Source organism: Mastigoproctus giganteus, chromosome 5 (genome assembly GCF_048544385.1).
Source record: "Mastigoproctus giganteus isolate SK-2022 chromosome 5, ASM4854438v1, whole genome shotgun sequence".
Classification (NCBI taxonomy): Eukaryota; Metazoa; Arthropoda; class Arachnida; order Uropygi; family Thelyphonidae; genus Mastigoproctus; species Mastigoproctus giganteus.
In genome coordinates, this window is record NC_143579.1 from 138,945,310 (window position 1) to 138,963,362 (window position 18,053).

Here is an 18,053-nt window from a genome sequence, read left to right on the forward strand (position 1 = left end):
TTTTTCCCTTACAATATCCAGGCAACAGCTTTATAAAAACTTAAAAACAAAGCCTCTTCTACAGATGATCAACGAGTCTGGAGTCATGCTTCTTGCAAAGTTAATTACTTCTGCATCCAGTTCACCAAACCTAGCCAACATAATAACTCCCACCAACAGAGAAAACTCAAGAAACCAACAACAATTCAAATCTAAACTCTCCAGACTAAAACAAATGGACAGGATGTTCCCCAATGCATCCCTTCACCTCATAAATTATCACAACGTTGATTGTAAGAGGTTGCTCAACTCTGAAGCCTACAGGAGTCTCATTTCCAAACAAATTATGAGAAATACAAACTATCTGCCTGCAACCCAGTAACTACATCCGAAAGCCAAATGTGATGTTCTGCAATATATATTTTTGATCATTATAATTCATATTCGTTGTTAATGTATATATACAATATCCTATGTATTTTATATATATATATTTGTCTCCTTTGTACTGAATTTATGCCCCTAGTCTAGTGCTGTGATGGGCTTGCTGTAGTTGCAATAAATGAAAATTTATTTATTTAAAATAAACCACGGAGCTTGGTTAGAACTATAAAGTTACTTGGAGAAAATAATTTAGTATAACAATTAAGTAAAAGAAAATGACTAAATATAAATGCATCCATCCCAGTTCTAACAGTTATTCTATTATGTCCTCCATTTTTTTAACGAACTCTTCTACGCAGATAAATCACAGTAACAAACGGGAATCTGTGCGTTACGTACAAAGTCGATAAAGGAGTCCCACAAGGCAGCGCATTATACGCCACACTCTTTGCTATAGCCCTAGAACCCTTCTTAGCTCAAAACAGGAAGCAATTCATCACGTATGCAGACGATATGAAATTTTTTATTACCTCAGAAGACCAGAAATTTGCCAACTGCTGCAACCAAGCGGCTAACGCCAAAATAAAACACCTACAAAAATACCTCGACTTTATCGGGCTACACTTAAATGAAGACAATACTGCAAAAACGACTTTCACAAATAAATAAATCCAAAAAATAATAATAATAATAACACTATACGTGAACGAAATCCTAATCCAAAAGGTTCAGTCACATGTTGATCTTGGACTCAAGTGAGACGAAAGATTGAACTTCCTTCCGCACTATGCTTACATCCGTAGGAAAACATACGCAGCGCTCTGAACAACCAGGCAGGAGCTCGCCGGTATTAGAAACCCCAATTTAATGATTCAGTATGTTAATAGATATGTTATCCCTATTCCTCTATACGCGTCACAAATCTGGTCTTCAGCTCCCGAAAACACTATCAAGGCTTTTCTAGGAATGGAATACTGACTCTTGAGAGGACAAAACAGAATTACAGCCCAGTCATCTCAATAGCTATAACTATACTCCAATTTAGAAGTCACACCCTGGAGACAAACGATCGCTACAAAGAATATAATGATACTTGCTCAGATCTCAACGGGACAGCTGGATTCACCGAAAGCCCGAGAGTGGATAGTAACACCCGGAGAAAAACAAAGACGAGTTGCAGGTAAGGAATAGCAACTCAAGCCCGCATTTACGCAGTTGGATAGTCTGGGAATATTCTTTCCAGAAAACACTCTAAAGCTGTTTAATACCCTAAATATCAACCCTGAAAAACTGTGCACAAGCAAAACATACAGAACAGAAGTTCTCGAAAATTGCTACCTACAGATACAAATGTAAGAAAAATAAACAGCACTAAGAACCTCCATACAGTAGCTGACAGGAATCCCGACCTCATCTGGAAACACTCTCCTGGATATGCCTCACCCACTCCACTCTACTCCCACAGAAGAAACAGACTGCTGAATACAGTAAAAATGAACTTTTTACGCTTTTATTCTGTATTAAATTGTATTCTGTATACTGTTCTGCTGCGAATACCCGTGATAATGTAATACTGCTGCTTTAAACGCAGCAGTATAAAATTTTATTCGTTTATTTATTGAGTAAATCTTATGAAAATTACAAGTTATTGATGTATCGTATAATTCTGATATTAAGTACTACATGTATTGTATAATTTTGTAATGAGTGTTACATATGATGTAAAATTGTATATAATATTATTCTCTGTTACATAACAGAATCTACACCCCCTAGTCAATGGCTGTAACCTGGTGTCTCCTAGGAGAAATAAAGATGATAATAATAATAATAAAAAAAAATACTGCGCTCAAATACCTTTAGGTTGCACTATTAGCAGTCTCTCGCTGAATTAAACAAATACCATCCCTCGTTATCTAAGTGCCTGGTGACGCTCTCTGAGAATATACTAAAAACGTTTATACTGTATTTTCAGTTTAAGATATAAAGGTAATAATTAAACGTCAATACAACACTAATAAAACTTTAGTGGTTTTAATAATATTACTAAATATTGAGGTATATATGAAACAACATAGAAGAAAAACAACAATAGAAACAATATTAAAAAAAATTCGAATTATACTGAAAACAGATGCTTTCTAAAATCAATATGAAATTATATTTTGTGACATGCTGGTTTAAGGCGAAGGAGAAAAAGCATAACATTTAGTCTGTCTGCAGGTTGTGCAGCCACCGGTTGGCCACCGCTGGATTACATTATTATAATTGGCCACAAATTATCCATTAAAAAGGGGGGGGGGGGGCTACTATGAATGCTGCACACCAGGCGATGCTTTTATACTTCAACTTGTGCTGATTATTGACAAACGTATTACTTTCAGACATACTTCACATACTGTAACGAAATGAAATAAGATGAAAGAATAAAGAATGGATAACAATAACATAAACTAGAATTATGTGGTTAATACTGATAGCCGGCAACGAAAAGAAAGTAACGAATATTCAAGACTTCAATAAAATAGATATACGGAACTCACTCACCTGCGTTTCTGTTAAACTGAGGTTTTGGGCAAGTTGCTTCCTTTCTGCACCCACCACGTAATGATTCTTTTCGAAGGCATGTTCAAGAGTTAGTAATTGAGAAGGGGAGAAGGCTGTTCGATTCCTTTTAGGTTTCTGGAATTTGTGTAGAAGGAAATCTGCTGACTGGGGCCCTGAAAGGATAATCGAATAAGTTCTCAAATTTAGGATCAAAATTAACCTTCCGTGTTAAGTAGGCCTATGCTAAATGAATAGTCGAGACATATTACTACACTGGTGTGCAAAACTTAAGGAACAACACTATTTCTAAAGGTTACAACCACAAAATCTTTACTTAAGGTATTCTTTGATGAGAGTAGATTCAGTGTCAGCAGCAATTCTGGACGTCAGCTAATCTGGCGAGAGGTTGGCACACGGTATCACCCCGTAAACATCACTGAAAGGGATCGATATGGCGGTCGAGGTGTTCTCGTCTGGGGATACGTTACCTTGGATGGACGTACACAATTCCAGATACTGGAAGGCAGTACTGTAACCGGTGCACGCTACTGTACCGAGGTAATCCTTCCCCATGTCCGTCTGTTCCGAGGTGCCATCGGCCCCGGGTTGGTGTTTATGGATAATAACGCCATACCCCATCGCACTGCAGCGTTGATATGCTTTTGGAAAGCGAGGACATTGTTCGTATGGATTGGCCTGCCCGTTCAACTGATCTAACTCCCATTGAACACATATGGGACGCTCTGGGGAGACGCCTAGCGGCACGTCCACACCAACCAGAAAATGTTCACCAGCTGAATATTTCGCTGACAGAGGAATGGACGATGTTATCGCAAGAACTTATAAACAACATTGTTCTAAGTATGGACAGGCGGTGCAAAGCCTGCATCGACATTAGGGGTGGCCATATCTCCTATTGAGGACCACCCCTTCCCTTTGTTCCATTTTTGGCAGTGATGCATCTGTATCATGGCAGCCAATGCTATGTTGCCATTTTTGAATAAAGTCCCTCTGTACCGTTTCGTTTCCATTGTTGTGTCGGTGTTGTTTCCTTCATCATTTCTGTACCTCATGAGGTTCCTTTGGTATGCTTTTCCCGTATCCAAGCCACTTCTATGAGATGCTACAGGTGAAAAATTCATTGGTCCTTAAATTTTGCACACCAGTGTACATGGACACCGAACCAAAAATTAATCACGCGGTATTTACAACATATGACAGATTCAAACGTGTATCTTCTATGCATAAAGCACTGAAATTAGAGCACAAGGTTAATCCGCTTTCTTTATGTACAAGTATATCAGCTGTGACAGAAGCAACAGTTTCCCTCACGAAAGATGGAGCGCAGAAAAGATGTTAGCGATAGCATTTGGCAGATCTAAAGGATATCCTGTTAAAGGTCCACGAAGTGGCGACTTCGTCGCCACTTCGTGGGCCTTCAATAGGATAGAGTACTCAGCCACAAGTGCGGTGTACCCTACCTCCTTGTGGTGTGGGCTGGGCAGGTGGTGAACGTTATTCCTCCCTGAGGTGGCTCCTAACCCCGCCAGGGTTCTGAATCTCTTGGACCAGTAATAAGAATGGGAAAGTAAGTTCCAGCATCAGATTCTGCTCATGCTAGAACAGAATCTGCTACCGCACGAAGCTAGTATTGCCTCTGCAAGGATTGATGAGCCCACAGTATCTCCAATTACTGTTGCCGCCTTCAAGTGCCCCGTCTGCCATCGTTGTTTTACTACCAAATCTGGTCGGAATCTCCACTTGAAGAGAGTCCATCCAAATGAAGCTAATGACCTTAAGGGTAAAGGCCAGATGGTCGGATGAAGTCCAGATACTCGCCCATGCCGAACTCCAACTCCGGGCAGAGGCTGTGAAGAATTTGAATCAACACTTGCAACTTCTGTTTCCATCAAGGACGATTAGAGGTAGGCGGAAGTTTGTATTCCATTCAAAAATCTTAGACAATTTGATATCCCAAGGAGACCCTCTGCCTATGGGAAATCCTACCCAACCTACTGGGCGTACCTCGTATGGGAGCCCTGGTTCACGTCGGGGATGATTCTGAGGAGGTGGTCGTTTCCACCGGAGATGAGCTGTCCACCTCGAGTGGCGCCAGTCGAAGTTCCACCAGAGAATGGAGTAGTCCATGGCCTGTTTGATAAGTCATTATTAGAAGAATTAGGTTCTTAGGAAACTTGGGAAAGTATTCCATCCGCAATAACCAAGGAGCTATTACACGATAAAATGCTGTCTTCTATAGTTGAGATTCCTGGTTTAACTTATGACCATCAAAAGGTTAAACGCTTTCTGGATGAAGCTCTAGACTACAGGTTGGATGTTGATAATTGAATAATTATATTAAATATAGTATTGTTGGAACGGCTCCTCAAACTCGACTTAAAAAAAAATGTTCTTGTTTATACTCCGGCACGACGACCAGGTCAGTGGAGTTTACAATAAATCAATCAATACAAATGCTAATTGTATTTAGCAGTCGCAGGCTTGAACCCCAGTGCACTCAAAGAGCGTGTGCTACTGCACTCGAACTCTTGACCACTTAGCTACGTCTGGCCTAGTTGATCCTTTCAACTTAAGTAGACGTCGTCTGAGGAAAAGGAAATATGCAAAAACTCGACGTCTTTATCACAAAAACGGAAAAAGATGTGTCCATAATATTCTGGATCGAGTGAAGACGTCTGAAGAAGTGGTTGAATCTTCAGTGTTTCTTAAATTTTGGAAAGACATCTTTTGTAGGGATAATTTAGAAGAAGACTTGTATGTTCCAGGGGTATGATGAAGATCCAGTGATAAGGCAAAATCTTTATAAACCTATTACTAATGCTGAATTAAGATCTGCTTTTCCAGTGCAATCATCTAGTCCTGGTCCTGATGGAGTGACTCCGACGCAATTAAGATCCATTTCGAAAAAACTTTTGATTCACCTTATGCACATTTTTATCGGTAATTTTATTCCCAGTGTTTGTATGATGCATACATATATATTTATTCCAAAGAAGGCCGATTCTAAATTACCATCTGAATTCAGACCAATAACTGTCTTCTGTTATATTGAGAACATATCACAAGATCCTTGCAAGCAGACTGTTATCGATGATGAAGTTGGATAACAGACAAAGTCTTTCTTCCAATTGATAGAGCGGCCGAAAATACGATTATTTTACAATCATTGATCAACGTTTCAAGAAAGGAGCTCAAGACTCTCCATTTAGCCTCTATAGATTTGTGTAAAGCGTTTGATAGTGTCTCTTTTAACGCTATTATTGGAGCGCTGCGGAGGAGACATTTGCCTGAAACTTTTATTAGTTCTATTTTTAAATTGCACCGCTCCTGTGTTACTTCTATGAGGTTTAGAAGAGATTGCCTTAAGCTAGGTCCAACTAATTGGGTGCGACAAGGTGATCCTTTGTCATCTTTCGGTTTTAATTTGGTTTTAGACCAATTATTTTGTAAAAATTCCCTCATATATTGGTTTTAAATTTGGACAATATATTGTGAATGCTTCGGCTTTCGCTGATAACTTCATACTGGCAGCTTCCACACAATCCGGGTTGCAGTGCCTTTTAGATCGGGCGAATAATTTCTTCAGTGCCACGGGTTATAGAATCAATGTTGAGGAGAGTTGGACACTATCTTAGGTGGCCTCGAGTAGGCAGAAGAAGGTCAAAATGGAGCCCAAGAACTTCCTAATAGGTAAAGCCAGGTTACCTTCGGGTGATATTAATTGGATCTGGAAATATTTGGGAATAGCCTTCGATGTCTCTGGTAAATCTTATCTGACTGTCTCCTTGCGTGATCTGCTGGGGCGACTTCAAAAAGCCCCATTAAAACCCCAGCAGAGGCTGTTTATCCTCCGGGCATCTCTGTTGCCTAGATTTTATTATTGTTTAGTGCTGAGGAGGGTAACAGCTTCCAGGCTTAATGCCTGGTACATCCAGGTTAGACTTACTATTAATAAATGGCTTAGGTTGCCAAATGGCCTGGTAAATGCGCACAGTATTTAGTATAACATATTTGTGCTGTTGTTCATTCAAGTATATTAGAAATATTGCAAATCTTGACGAGCAATATATATTGTACAAATTACTTGCCTGGTAGACATTTACCTACCAGGCAAGTGTCTGTGTCTCCGATGTGTCTTGCGGATAGGGCAGGGAAAATATAAATACCTTCAGAACTTTGGAAATTTTCTGATTATAATACAACATGAAGTAGCCAGGTCGCGAAAAAGTGGGTATTGGAGGATTGAGGGTTCTACTCTTCCTAAAGCACAATCCTATGAACTCCCAGGATAACACTGATTAAATAAAATAATAATATAAAGGAAGAGATATCTATCCATCCCCTACAAAGTGTTCATTTCCTTGAGGGATGCCTTGTATAAGTGCAAACACGTTGCTGCAGAGGTCCTCATAATGTTGACAGGTATATACCAGATGGTTCCAGTCTTCTATTTCACCATACACAATAGGAATTGTCTATGATTCCCATGGATGTTAGTTCGTGGTTAATTGATCCGTATCCAGTAATGAGGTGGGATAAAGACCATGAGAGAACTAAAACTTTTGTGGATTTTTTGGATGATTGTTTTCTACAGCAGCATGTTCCAGAGGCAACCAGAGAGAGTAATACTCTTAATCTGATTATCAGCAGTGATTATTCATGCATTAAGAATCTGCAGATAAAGGAACCACTAGGTAGCAGTAATCACAGTGTACTCAGGTGAGATTTACTTAAAGATGTAACTACCGTCAGGGATAAAGGGAAGGGTTTTTGCTTTCGTAAAGATAAAAACAGTTGTCTCAGACAGTTTTTAAATTCTATACGGTGGGACCAACTGATGATGTTACCAACAGCAAATTCTAAATGGAAAGCATTCAAGGAATTAATATTGGAAGCTACTAGGCTTTTTATACCAACTAAGAAATACTGTTCAAGATTTATACCTAAATGAATGTCAGATGAACTAATGAGGCTCGTGGCATAGAAGAAAAATTTGTAAGATGCATATAAATTATCAGGTGACACACAGAAGCCTATGGTAGATATAAGCTAATATGTAATCAAGTCACAAAGGGGGTTAGACAGGCAAAGGCAGATAATGAAAAACCTTTAGCAAAGATGCAAAGAGTTCTCTACTTATGTAAACTCTAGAAGGAAGGGGATGAATCTGACTGGTCCACTTAACATAGATGATCCGACTATTGATGAACCTGCTCAGATAGCTGACAAACTGAATGAGTATTTTGCATCTACATTCACAGATGAGGAGTTATTCGGGGAGGGGAATGACAGAAGTTTATCAAACTTTGGCAGGGAGCTAAATGATTTTGTAATAACTGAGAGCAAAGTGGAGGAGAATTTGCTAAAGTTAAACATAGGGAAGGCACCTAGCGTGAATGGGATCTATTCAGTTATATTAAAGGAGACAGCAAAGGAAGTGAGCAGGCCCTTAGCCATGATTATGAGGGCATCCTCGGACTCAGGGGAGGTCCCCACAGACTGGAGATGCACAAATGTTTCCCCAGTCCACAATGGGGGATCGAAAGGTGACACGAGTAATTACATGCCTGTGAGTAATTTTTGTTCTGGGGAAAATAATGGAGTCACTGATTAAAGAAGCATTGCAGGTTCATCTAGACAAGAATGAAGTTATAGTTTAGACACAGCATGGGTTTCTTTCTGTTTTGCTGGACGAAAATCCCGAATTTCCGGGAGAAAAAACATGCTACTCCCGCTTGAGACCGACTAACTCAGGCACGTTGTGAAAAATGCCCCTAAAAATTCCTCACGTCATGAACGGAACTCGAACTCAGGTCTTTCCCACCTTGTGTGGGGTTTTGTCTTACAAATTTGATTGAATACTCTAATGTGGTCACAAAGGAACTGGATGCAAAAAATAATTTTGATATCATATACTTGGATTTTAGGAAAGCTTTTGATACTGTTGCACATGGAAGACTACTGTACAAATTGGAGCAGTATTAAATTAAGGGCAAGCTGCTACAATGGATAAGAAGGTGGACACTGCTCTTCGTGAACTAATGTTATTTGTGGAGTTCCTCAGGGTTCAGTACTGGGCTCATTGTTGTTTTGTATATTTATCAATGATATTGATGAAGGTATATTAGGCTTAATGTCCAAGTTTGTAGACGTTACAAAAGTTGGCAGGGTTGTTAACGACAGTAATAACAGCACCCTACTGTAACAGGATTTAACCAGCTTGGTGAGATCTGCAAAAAAGTACCCGTATGGTAAAAGCCTTACAATATTAAGCTTCAAAAAAGACATAAAATATCAGGCTTCAGGGCTTGGCGATTAGGCACCCCGGCGGGGGGAGGGGTAGTTGTAGAATTTTTAGGAGCATCAGAGACATCAGCAAGGTCGTATTGCTCCGTGTATATTGTCTGTAAATTGCGTGCGTGTGTGTTGTTACTCGCGGAGGAAACTTATTACAGTAATTAACAAATTCGCTCACACTAGCCAAAATAAAAGTTCCTACAATCCAGTCACTTTCCACCTAATTTCAGTTTATTTCCAATAGTTCTGGAAAAACTGTGAAAATGATGATCTTCATTTTCGGAGCCTTGTAGACCTCAGTAAAGACTCCTCTCTGAGACTTCGGGAGTAGCACAGTTGGTAGAACCCCCGTTATTCCCACACGGAGTGGAAAGTACCCGAGTTCGAATCTCATTAATGATATGGGGAATTTTTTGATCCTTTTTCACAAGACTGAGGTAGTCTGTCTCAGGCGAGGGTAGCATGATTTTTTTTTCTCCCGTAAACTCGGGTTTTTCGTCCTGCAAACAGAAAATCATATTTCATATCAGGAGGAGAGAATAAACCCATGAGAAGAAACTCGTCCATCGATGTAACTTCCGCCTAAAAGTTTGGAATCACATTTCATTTTTCTTAATTTTGAAAGTTCTTATTAAAATAGGACCAACTTGTTCTCCGATTTTTATAAAAGTTTTATTTTATTTTTTTTTTATGTAAATCCTAAACACGAGAAGTATTAGAACCTATAGTACTTAGTACCGTGCTTGGGTTAGAGGTTGAAAAGACGAAAGAAGATATTTGTTGACATTAGACTTCAACTTCTGTAGACTGTAATTTTCAGTAAATACGTATGAAGGAATGTTGTTCCAGAAAACGGCAGTTGAATGAATAAACGAGGAAGATGAAAAGTTGGTTCTGTGAGTTTGAAGTCGGACAGTAAATGGATGTTGGCTGGTGGCGGCACGTGTTTGGACTGTTTTGAAAGAGAGAGCGGGAATTATAGAAGCCAAGTCAGAAGAACAGTGCCCATGGAAGTATCTGTAGAAAAGGCATGCAGCAGAAATAGAAAGTCTATGATACAGCGAATGGAGAGACTCTGTTTCATTCGTCTGTTAGAGATGAATCATTAATTAACCTAACTGCCCTCTTCTGAACGGAATCAAGAAACCACCCCAGATGTGGGAACAATATTCCATGATAGGGCGGATTTGCGATTTGTAAAGAAGGAACAGCTGTTTGGAAGAAAAGTAACGCCGAGAGAAGAAAACAGAGAAAAGTAACGCCGAAAGAGAAAACCAAGTTTTTGATGCAGAGGATGTAATATTTATAATGTGCTTGTGCCAAGAGAGATTAGAAGTCAGGGTAATCCCCAAAAGAGATATATCATTTTGCCTAGAAATCGGAGTGTCACCAAAGATAAGCATAGGAGCAGAAGAATCCTTTTTGCGAGATATAAGACTGATATAAGACTGAGTTTTAGAACGGTGCGAGATATAAGACTGAGTTTTAGAACGGTTGAAATCAACTAAGATGTCTTTGCCCCACTGGAAAATTACCTGAAGATCCGTATTTAAGGAATTGGTAGCAGATTTTCGAGAAGTTGAAACTGATTGAGCAGGACAAGGTTTCTCAAAATGGAAAGTAGACTGCAATGTGGTATCATCGGCAAAACTATGGATTGGATTTCCAGTCAATGGAAGGTCATTAATATACAAGAGGTAAAGAGTCGGGGAAAAAACTGAACCTTGGGGGACACCGCCATTAGTGGAGAAGTTAGAAGACAGAGAGCCATCGACCATCACCCTCAGTGAGTGATCAGAGAGAAAACTGGATAACCAATTACTAAAAACAGTTGGCAAACTATAAGATGGAAGCTTGTTTAGAAGACCTTTATGTCAAACACGATTGAAAGCCTTTGAAATGTCAAGAGCGACTGCTTGTGTTTCACCGATTTTCTACAGAATTAGTCCATAAATGGGTAACATAAGCCAGAATATCACCAGTGGATCGACACTGACGGAATCCATACTGGCGATCGTTGATCAGACGGAAGATTTCTAGGTAGTTTAAAAGTTGGCGGTTAATTGATTTCTCCATTACTTCAGAAAGAGTAGAAGTAAATGCAATGGGACGATAATTGGATGGGAGGGATTTGTCAATCTTTTTAGGAACTGGCTGGATATGTGCAAATTTCCAAACAGAAGGAAAAACACCTTTGGAATAAAAAGTGAAAAAAAGGCGGCAAAAAACAGAAGTAAGTTCGAGAGCACAGGTTTTGCGAACAAGTGGAGAAATACCGTCGGGACCTGGAGCTTTCTTAGCATCAAGATTCGTCAAAATCCTTCTGACATCTTTTTGGCAGAAGACCACATGAGGCACTGAATGGAGCGTGTTGGGAATGGTCGGAGGTGTTTTACCAAGATCATTAATACATGACTTGGGAAAAAAATGGGATGTTAGCAGGTCAGCTTTCTCCTTGGCTGAAGTGACAACAGAACCATCTGGTTTGGACAGAGGTGGGGGCACAGATGAGCAAAAGTTGCGGCCAATAGCTTTGGCAAGAAATCAGAATGCTCGGCTACCATTACAGCAAGAAGCAAGTTTTCTACTCTTAGCCTGTTCAAACTCTAGTTTGGACTGATTAATAACTGCTTTATAATTGTTGCGAGCTTTGGTGTAGGCAGAAAATGAAACTGAAGAATTAGAAACAAGCCAATTACGATATGAAACGTTCTTCCCTTGAACAGCCTTAGCACATTTATTGGAAAACCAAGGTTTAGATAAAGGACGAGATTTTAAAGTGGAGTGTGTGATAAAGGATTCCATTCCTGCAAGAACAATTTCACTGACCCGATCTGAGGAAACGTTGACATCAGAAGTTTTGAAACACGACCAAGGAAAAGAAGAAAAGAAATCTAGCAGGTCATCCCTGCCAGATTTCTTTTCTTCTAAGTTAAGTTATTAAAATCCGTATGTAGTGCTATAAATTATAGTTTATAAGCATCTTCTGATACAAATTACCCTGCTACAATGCCATAGAAACCTCCAGTATCTGCTAATGAGCTATATCAATACTAACACAATGGCGGCACAATTCGAACGTGCTTATCGATACACCACAATGCCGGCAGAAGGAGACTGTGGTTTTTTAAGCAAATAAGCAAGCCAAGTAAAAAACAAATACACCAAATTAATCAGGAAATCATAAGCAAATAGTACACTACTAATTTTAAATCCAAAGTTAGAGAAAAACAATAATTTCAAATGACGCTTAGCTGCTCCCGAAAAAACATGTGGTCCTCGACATATAAGTTAGTTTTTGGTCACCCAAAAACTAACTTATATGTCCACTTGTATTATGTCCTTAAATTGCTTTGCTTATTTTGCTGGACGAAACATCGAGTTTCTTGGGGGGAAAGGGGACTTTCTATCTACGCCTGAGACGAACTAACTCAGCCACGAACTAATAAAGCCCATAAAAGTTCGATTCGAACCCGAGCCTTTCCCAGGTTCGAAATATCTTGTAATATCATACAAGTTTACTGAACTTGTATGATATTACCTCTCATAAAATTCACGAAACTTTAATTCTTTCCAAATATTACAGTAAAATAAGTAACTCATTTTGTTACAGGGAATATTTTTGGTTTGATTAGTGAACTTAGACAAAATAAAATACGCAACAAATTACGTACTCAGTTCAGACAGAAAAACGTAAGGTTGGGAGCATACATGGAACAAGTCTATAAGGCAGTCAAATCAAACACCATTCAAAGCGTAATCTAAAGTGCACCGGAATAATCGTGGTATGAATAAACAGATGAACAGAGATTATCAAGTAAAAAAGTACATTCCGATTATCTCCTCTTATCTAAGGGAAGATTAGTATTTCTCTATCTCATTCCTATTACAAATTTAGAAACAGAGAATAGAAAACCTCGCCTAATTCCTAATTACTGTTGTGGCTGTTTAAGAAAAATGATTTTTAAGTACGCCGCCCCAAAGATGGAATGTCATTAGCCGATCACGGAGCTTTAATTTGACTTTTATAAACGACACCCGTAAGTAAGACATCGACTGGAGACGTAGCTATGGAGCCGTCTCTGTCAGCGGTGTCAATTACAGACAATTTGTAACTGCTGCAGAGCTCGAAAGAGAAAATCTCTCAAAGACAGGCGTGGCAAAGGTAGCTAGACTTCCCTTGCGGTGATTGTCAACTGGTAAAACTGCGTTCCATGCGGTTGTATGGTGATACCGGTTCAGGAACTGTCGTCAATGTCTGAGCGCACCCTCTGATACCGTCGAAGATAAGATGGTGGCGATATATACGTGGATCCGTTGCCATGGGAATATTTCCAGAAACGAATGGGGATGAGGAGGGGATATCACAGACGCGGCATCGATGCAGTTTTCTTCAGCACCTTTATCATTCTATCATTTACCTAAATAAGCTTCAGGGTTGGAAGAACAATAGAAAAGAGAATGTAAGGGTGGTCTCATGGCCGAATGCAAAGGGAATCATCTAATCGAAATCATCTATGACAATCGGAAGTCATTAAAATTAAGTCTTTTAAAACTTCATTGTCTAGATCCTGTTATATGCTTTAACACTGCATCTTACAAGAAAAGAAAGGAAAAGCATGTCCTTTACTCTCATGCCAATGAATTTTCAACAACATTTAATTTATTTGCTTTATTTGTGTCTAAAGATATTTCACTATTACAGGTGATTACAGGTGATTCTTGGTGACTGTTTTAATCCACTGATATATTCCTTGACAGTTAGAACAAAGGCTGCCTATGGGATGGAGCGCTTTTTGAGAACTGTTAAGTGGAATTCATTACTTAAATTAAGTAAATGTTTTTGTCATATTTTTGTTTAACCCTGAGTGCTACAACTAAGACGGAACTCGGTAGCAACGAGTCAACTAAAAAGCCGAGTGGTTTCTGTACCTTCCTAAACAGAGACAAATTTTTACTTTATATCTTGTTTGAATTTATATTTATCATTCTTGCAAAGTTATAGTGTGAATGCACCCGACAGGCACAGTGCCGTCTCATTTGCTCTGTTTCTAATCAAAGTAACTGGCGTGGGTAGCTGACTGCTATTGGCACTACGAACATAGAATTATGAGTTAGTTTCTAAATAAAGTCACTTTTAAAATTCTCACGTGACGTGATCAACGATTCCAATGGTGTAGCTTACATGTCTTACAGATTCGTTATTCCTAGCACTTTGCGGCGGGCCAAATTTGAAATAAATTTCGAAAAACTTTTAAAAGGTGAGGGAATCATCGTATCTAACATATACGCTCAGTGATCAATGAATTATGACCGCCTACCTAATACTTTGTTGGGCCACAGTTCGCACGGATAACAACCACTATTCGCTTAGGCACTGACTCCATTAGATGTCTGAAGACGTCTGCAGGGATCTACAGACTTGCTGCCAGTAAGGTTTTGCTTTCCACAGTATCGATATAGCTGACAGTTACGTCTCTATACGTCTCACTTCCTGTTTCAAAACATCCCACAAGTGTTCAGTTGGATTCAAGTCAGGCGAATTTGTAGACCATCAAAGATGGGTGATATCTTTAGTGTTCCTAGAACCACTAGTACAGAGTGCTGGCCCGATGAAACAGCGCATTGTCGTCTTGGAAGATCCCAAGTTTTCTGTCTGGGGGAAAAAAAATTCAACATGGCAAGGTGCATGTGGTCTCCTAACATCTGCCGGTAATGTATGTATCTTACGTACAGCGGCTCCGGAACGTTACTTCAACTCCACCCAGGTACTTTGTGATGATACAGAAACTCTGCAAGACGGCCAGAAATGCGTGTAATGTTATGTTTGCGCGTTGTGTGCGCGTTGGTGTGTTGTTTAGTTGTTTCTCGCCTCATTGTCACCAGGAAGGCGATCACTTCGAAAGCCTGCCAAATGTCCGTCTACACCACGCGGAGGTGGGCCGCAACTAACCACAGCTATCCTTAACTACCAGGAGGTGGGCCCCCTAGCCACACCCACTGGATATAATGCTATACCAATGGGTACGAGCAAATCGCATACCCACAGCTGCCCAAACTAGGGTACCAGAAAAAAAAATATACAAATAAAATAAATAATAGTAATGTAATAAAATAATAAAAATAATTAAAATAATAAAAAAATAAAAATAATTAAAATAATTAAAAAATAAAATAAAATAAAAATAAAATAGAAAAAGTCAAAATATATATATAAAAACAGAAAAAAGGGGAGGGGAAAATAAAATAAACGTCTAAACAGGGAAAAAAAGGAATAGAAAGTGAGGGTAGCAGTGCATTTTGAAACGGTCTAGATTTAAAACAACAATGATGCTGTAACGTAGATGGTAAGATGGCAAGTAGTAAAGTCAGTTTCTGGAGATATCGATAGACGTTTCAGGAGTTAGATTGGTTCCTTGTTGTTGTTGATATGATGATAGACTCGACAAAAGTTGCTTTCTTTTGGTGAACGAGCAGAGGTAAATTGTTGTAGAACTGAGAACAATAGAGAATTTTCAGTCAGTGTCTTTTCATTTCCTTCAGAAAAACTGCTAATAGCAGTTTGAAGTGTAGATCTCGTCGTGGTAGAGGTGTCAGCGATATAGAATGTGAGTCCAGGTTTCTTCAGCACCACACAAGCAGAGATTGGTGTCAGATAAGCCAAACTTTTTCCAGCTTAACGTTGTTAAGCTGGATAAAACCGTTTGCGAACGTTCTTGTTGATAGGGAAGGAAACTAGTACAAAAGAGTGACTTGACCAGTGATTGTCATACATTTGTAAGTTCGTTCCAAATTCTCCGTTTCTCGTTTTTGATATCAGCAGTTAGGTTAGACGAGATGCCGAGAACCTCGCCAGGAACTCCGTGCTTTAGACGATAGCACAGTCCTTTGAAGATGACATGCAAGTCTAGAAGAAGAACTCTTTGTTATATACAGAAGGCACATTGCTGTATACAACTCCCTTCACGGCTACACGCCAGGGGGTTACATAAAAGAAATTACACAACATAATAAACAAAGATGAAAAAAAGAAAGGTTTGAACACTGGAGTGATGAATACATGGCAGTGATGGATAGGTCCTCGGGAGCAGGTTCTGATGTCCTGTGACGTGGTCCTGGGAAGGAAGTCGACCTAGTACTTTCTGCCTATTCCTTTGCGACTGCGAATTTGTAGAGGTCGCCGTCCAAGGAGTGTATGTCTTGCAGTATTTGCACGGGTAGAAACCGATCAGATAACTTTAACCAGTTTGGAATGGCCTGAAGGATTGGATTAGCCCTAAGGCTTGGGGACCGGGATCCTCTATCCGCAGTTAGCCCAGAAATCTGGTACTGAAATAATGTCGACCCTCATTTTTATGGCAAAGACGAGTCTTCTCTGGTGAATGATGGCAGGAAGACGTCTGAAGTTGAGAGCTGCCGCCATCTGGGTGGTCGATATACGTAACGGTGATTTCCGAACCGTACTCGAATGCCTCGAAGATCTTGGTAGTGGTGGATCTTGACCGGGTAGCATAGTGGATCTGCGGTAGCCGTTGCGGCATAATTTGGATGGTTAACGTTCTCAGAAGAGATTTCTCAAAGAGCTTTAATATGCTTGATGAAAAATAAATTGGACGGAAGTGACTGGGCTGAGAGGCAGAGCGTATTTTTGGCAGCGGTCTTACTAGATAGACATGCCACATTTCTATCCAGTAAGTCTATCCAGAGGTAAGACTCCATCAAGAACGTGCAGAGCAGCAGAGGCTACTTCCTGCAGGTCCGGAGCATAGAAAGCAGCATAATCTATTGAATGGAGATAAGCTTGGAACGAAGTTTATCATTATCTACACGTAGACTTCAGCAGAGAAACGTTGGTCCATATGCACCAGGAGTCTTCGTTCTTGCCAGCAGTATCCAACCAGCGTGTTGTTGACACCATAGAATTCTCCGTCGACGATTATCAGCGGTGAGAAGAGGCAGTTGAACCCGTACGATACACTCTACCCTTCGCTCGCCACGAACCTTGCGTAATCCTTTACAGTTCTGCCGTCGAGAAATGGTTTCACCCGTTCGACACCATTCTTTGTAAACCTTAACCGGGGGCAACCGACCAGACATTCCGTTTCCGATATGAAAAATATCTAACGCATAAGCTCCCACAATCATGCGCTTTTGAAACACCGCAATATCCTTACTACGTCCCATAACTACTACTTTTTCACTTTGACTTCCTGACCAGATGAAAATTACTAGTACGAAGCTGTTCTGCTTTTTAACCCGCAAGGCATGCGGCATAGTCCATTACGGATGGGGTGTTCACAATTCAGTGATCACCGAGTGTATAATTTTCAAAACACTCTGTAAAAATAATAATTAACAAAACATACTCATGTGCACTTAACTTCCGTCTTTTTTTTTTAACTGGAAAAAGGAAGCATCTCTTATAGCTTTACTTTTATGTTATATGCCCAAACAGTATTTATTATGTTCTATTACTTCTTTAATTTTCAAAAGAATTAATATTTTTGAAAATAAAAAGTGTAAAAACGCTGAATTTTTAAATAATTAATTTTCCATTAAAATTTTATAAATTATAAAATTATAATTAATTAAAACATTATATACAATAAGTATTTCAAAACTTTAAGAAAATATGAAATATTTCTATAATCCAAGTAGATTAAAAAAACATACCCCTGAAATTTGAAAGTTTACACCGATCAAGAATAATACTACTACCATTTTTGTTATACACTGCTCGACAAAATTAATAGAACACGTAGAAAACGTGGTGTAACTCGTGTAGCTTGTGATGAAGCGGGACAAAATTTAGTATGGTGGTGTAC

The 18,053-nt window shown here is 39.4% G+C and overlaps 1 protein-coding gene across 1 annotated transcript in view; it reads right to left on the reverse strand.

The window, feature by feature from the left end:
- LOC150085727 (homeobox protein EMX1-like) overlaps positions 1–18,053 on the reverse strand; it is an 89,076-nt gene that overhangs the window by 24,497 nt on the left and 46,526 nt on the right. The window contains exon 2 of the mRNA XM_090373464.1: positions 2,911–3,083. Within this exon, the coding sequence (XP_090229590.1) occupies positions 2,911–3,083 (173 nt within the window). The remainder of the gene's footprint in view (positions 1–2,910; positions 3,084–18,053) is intronic.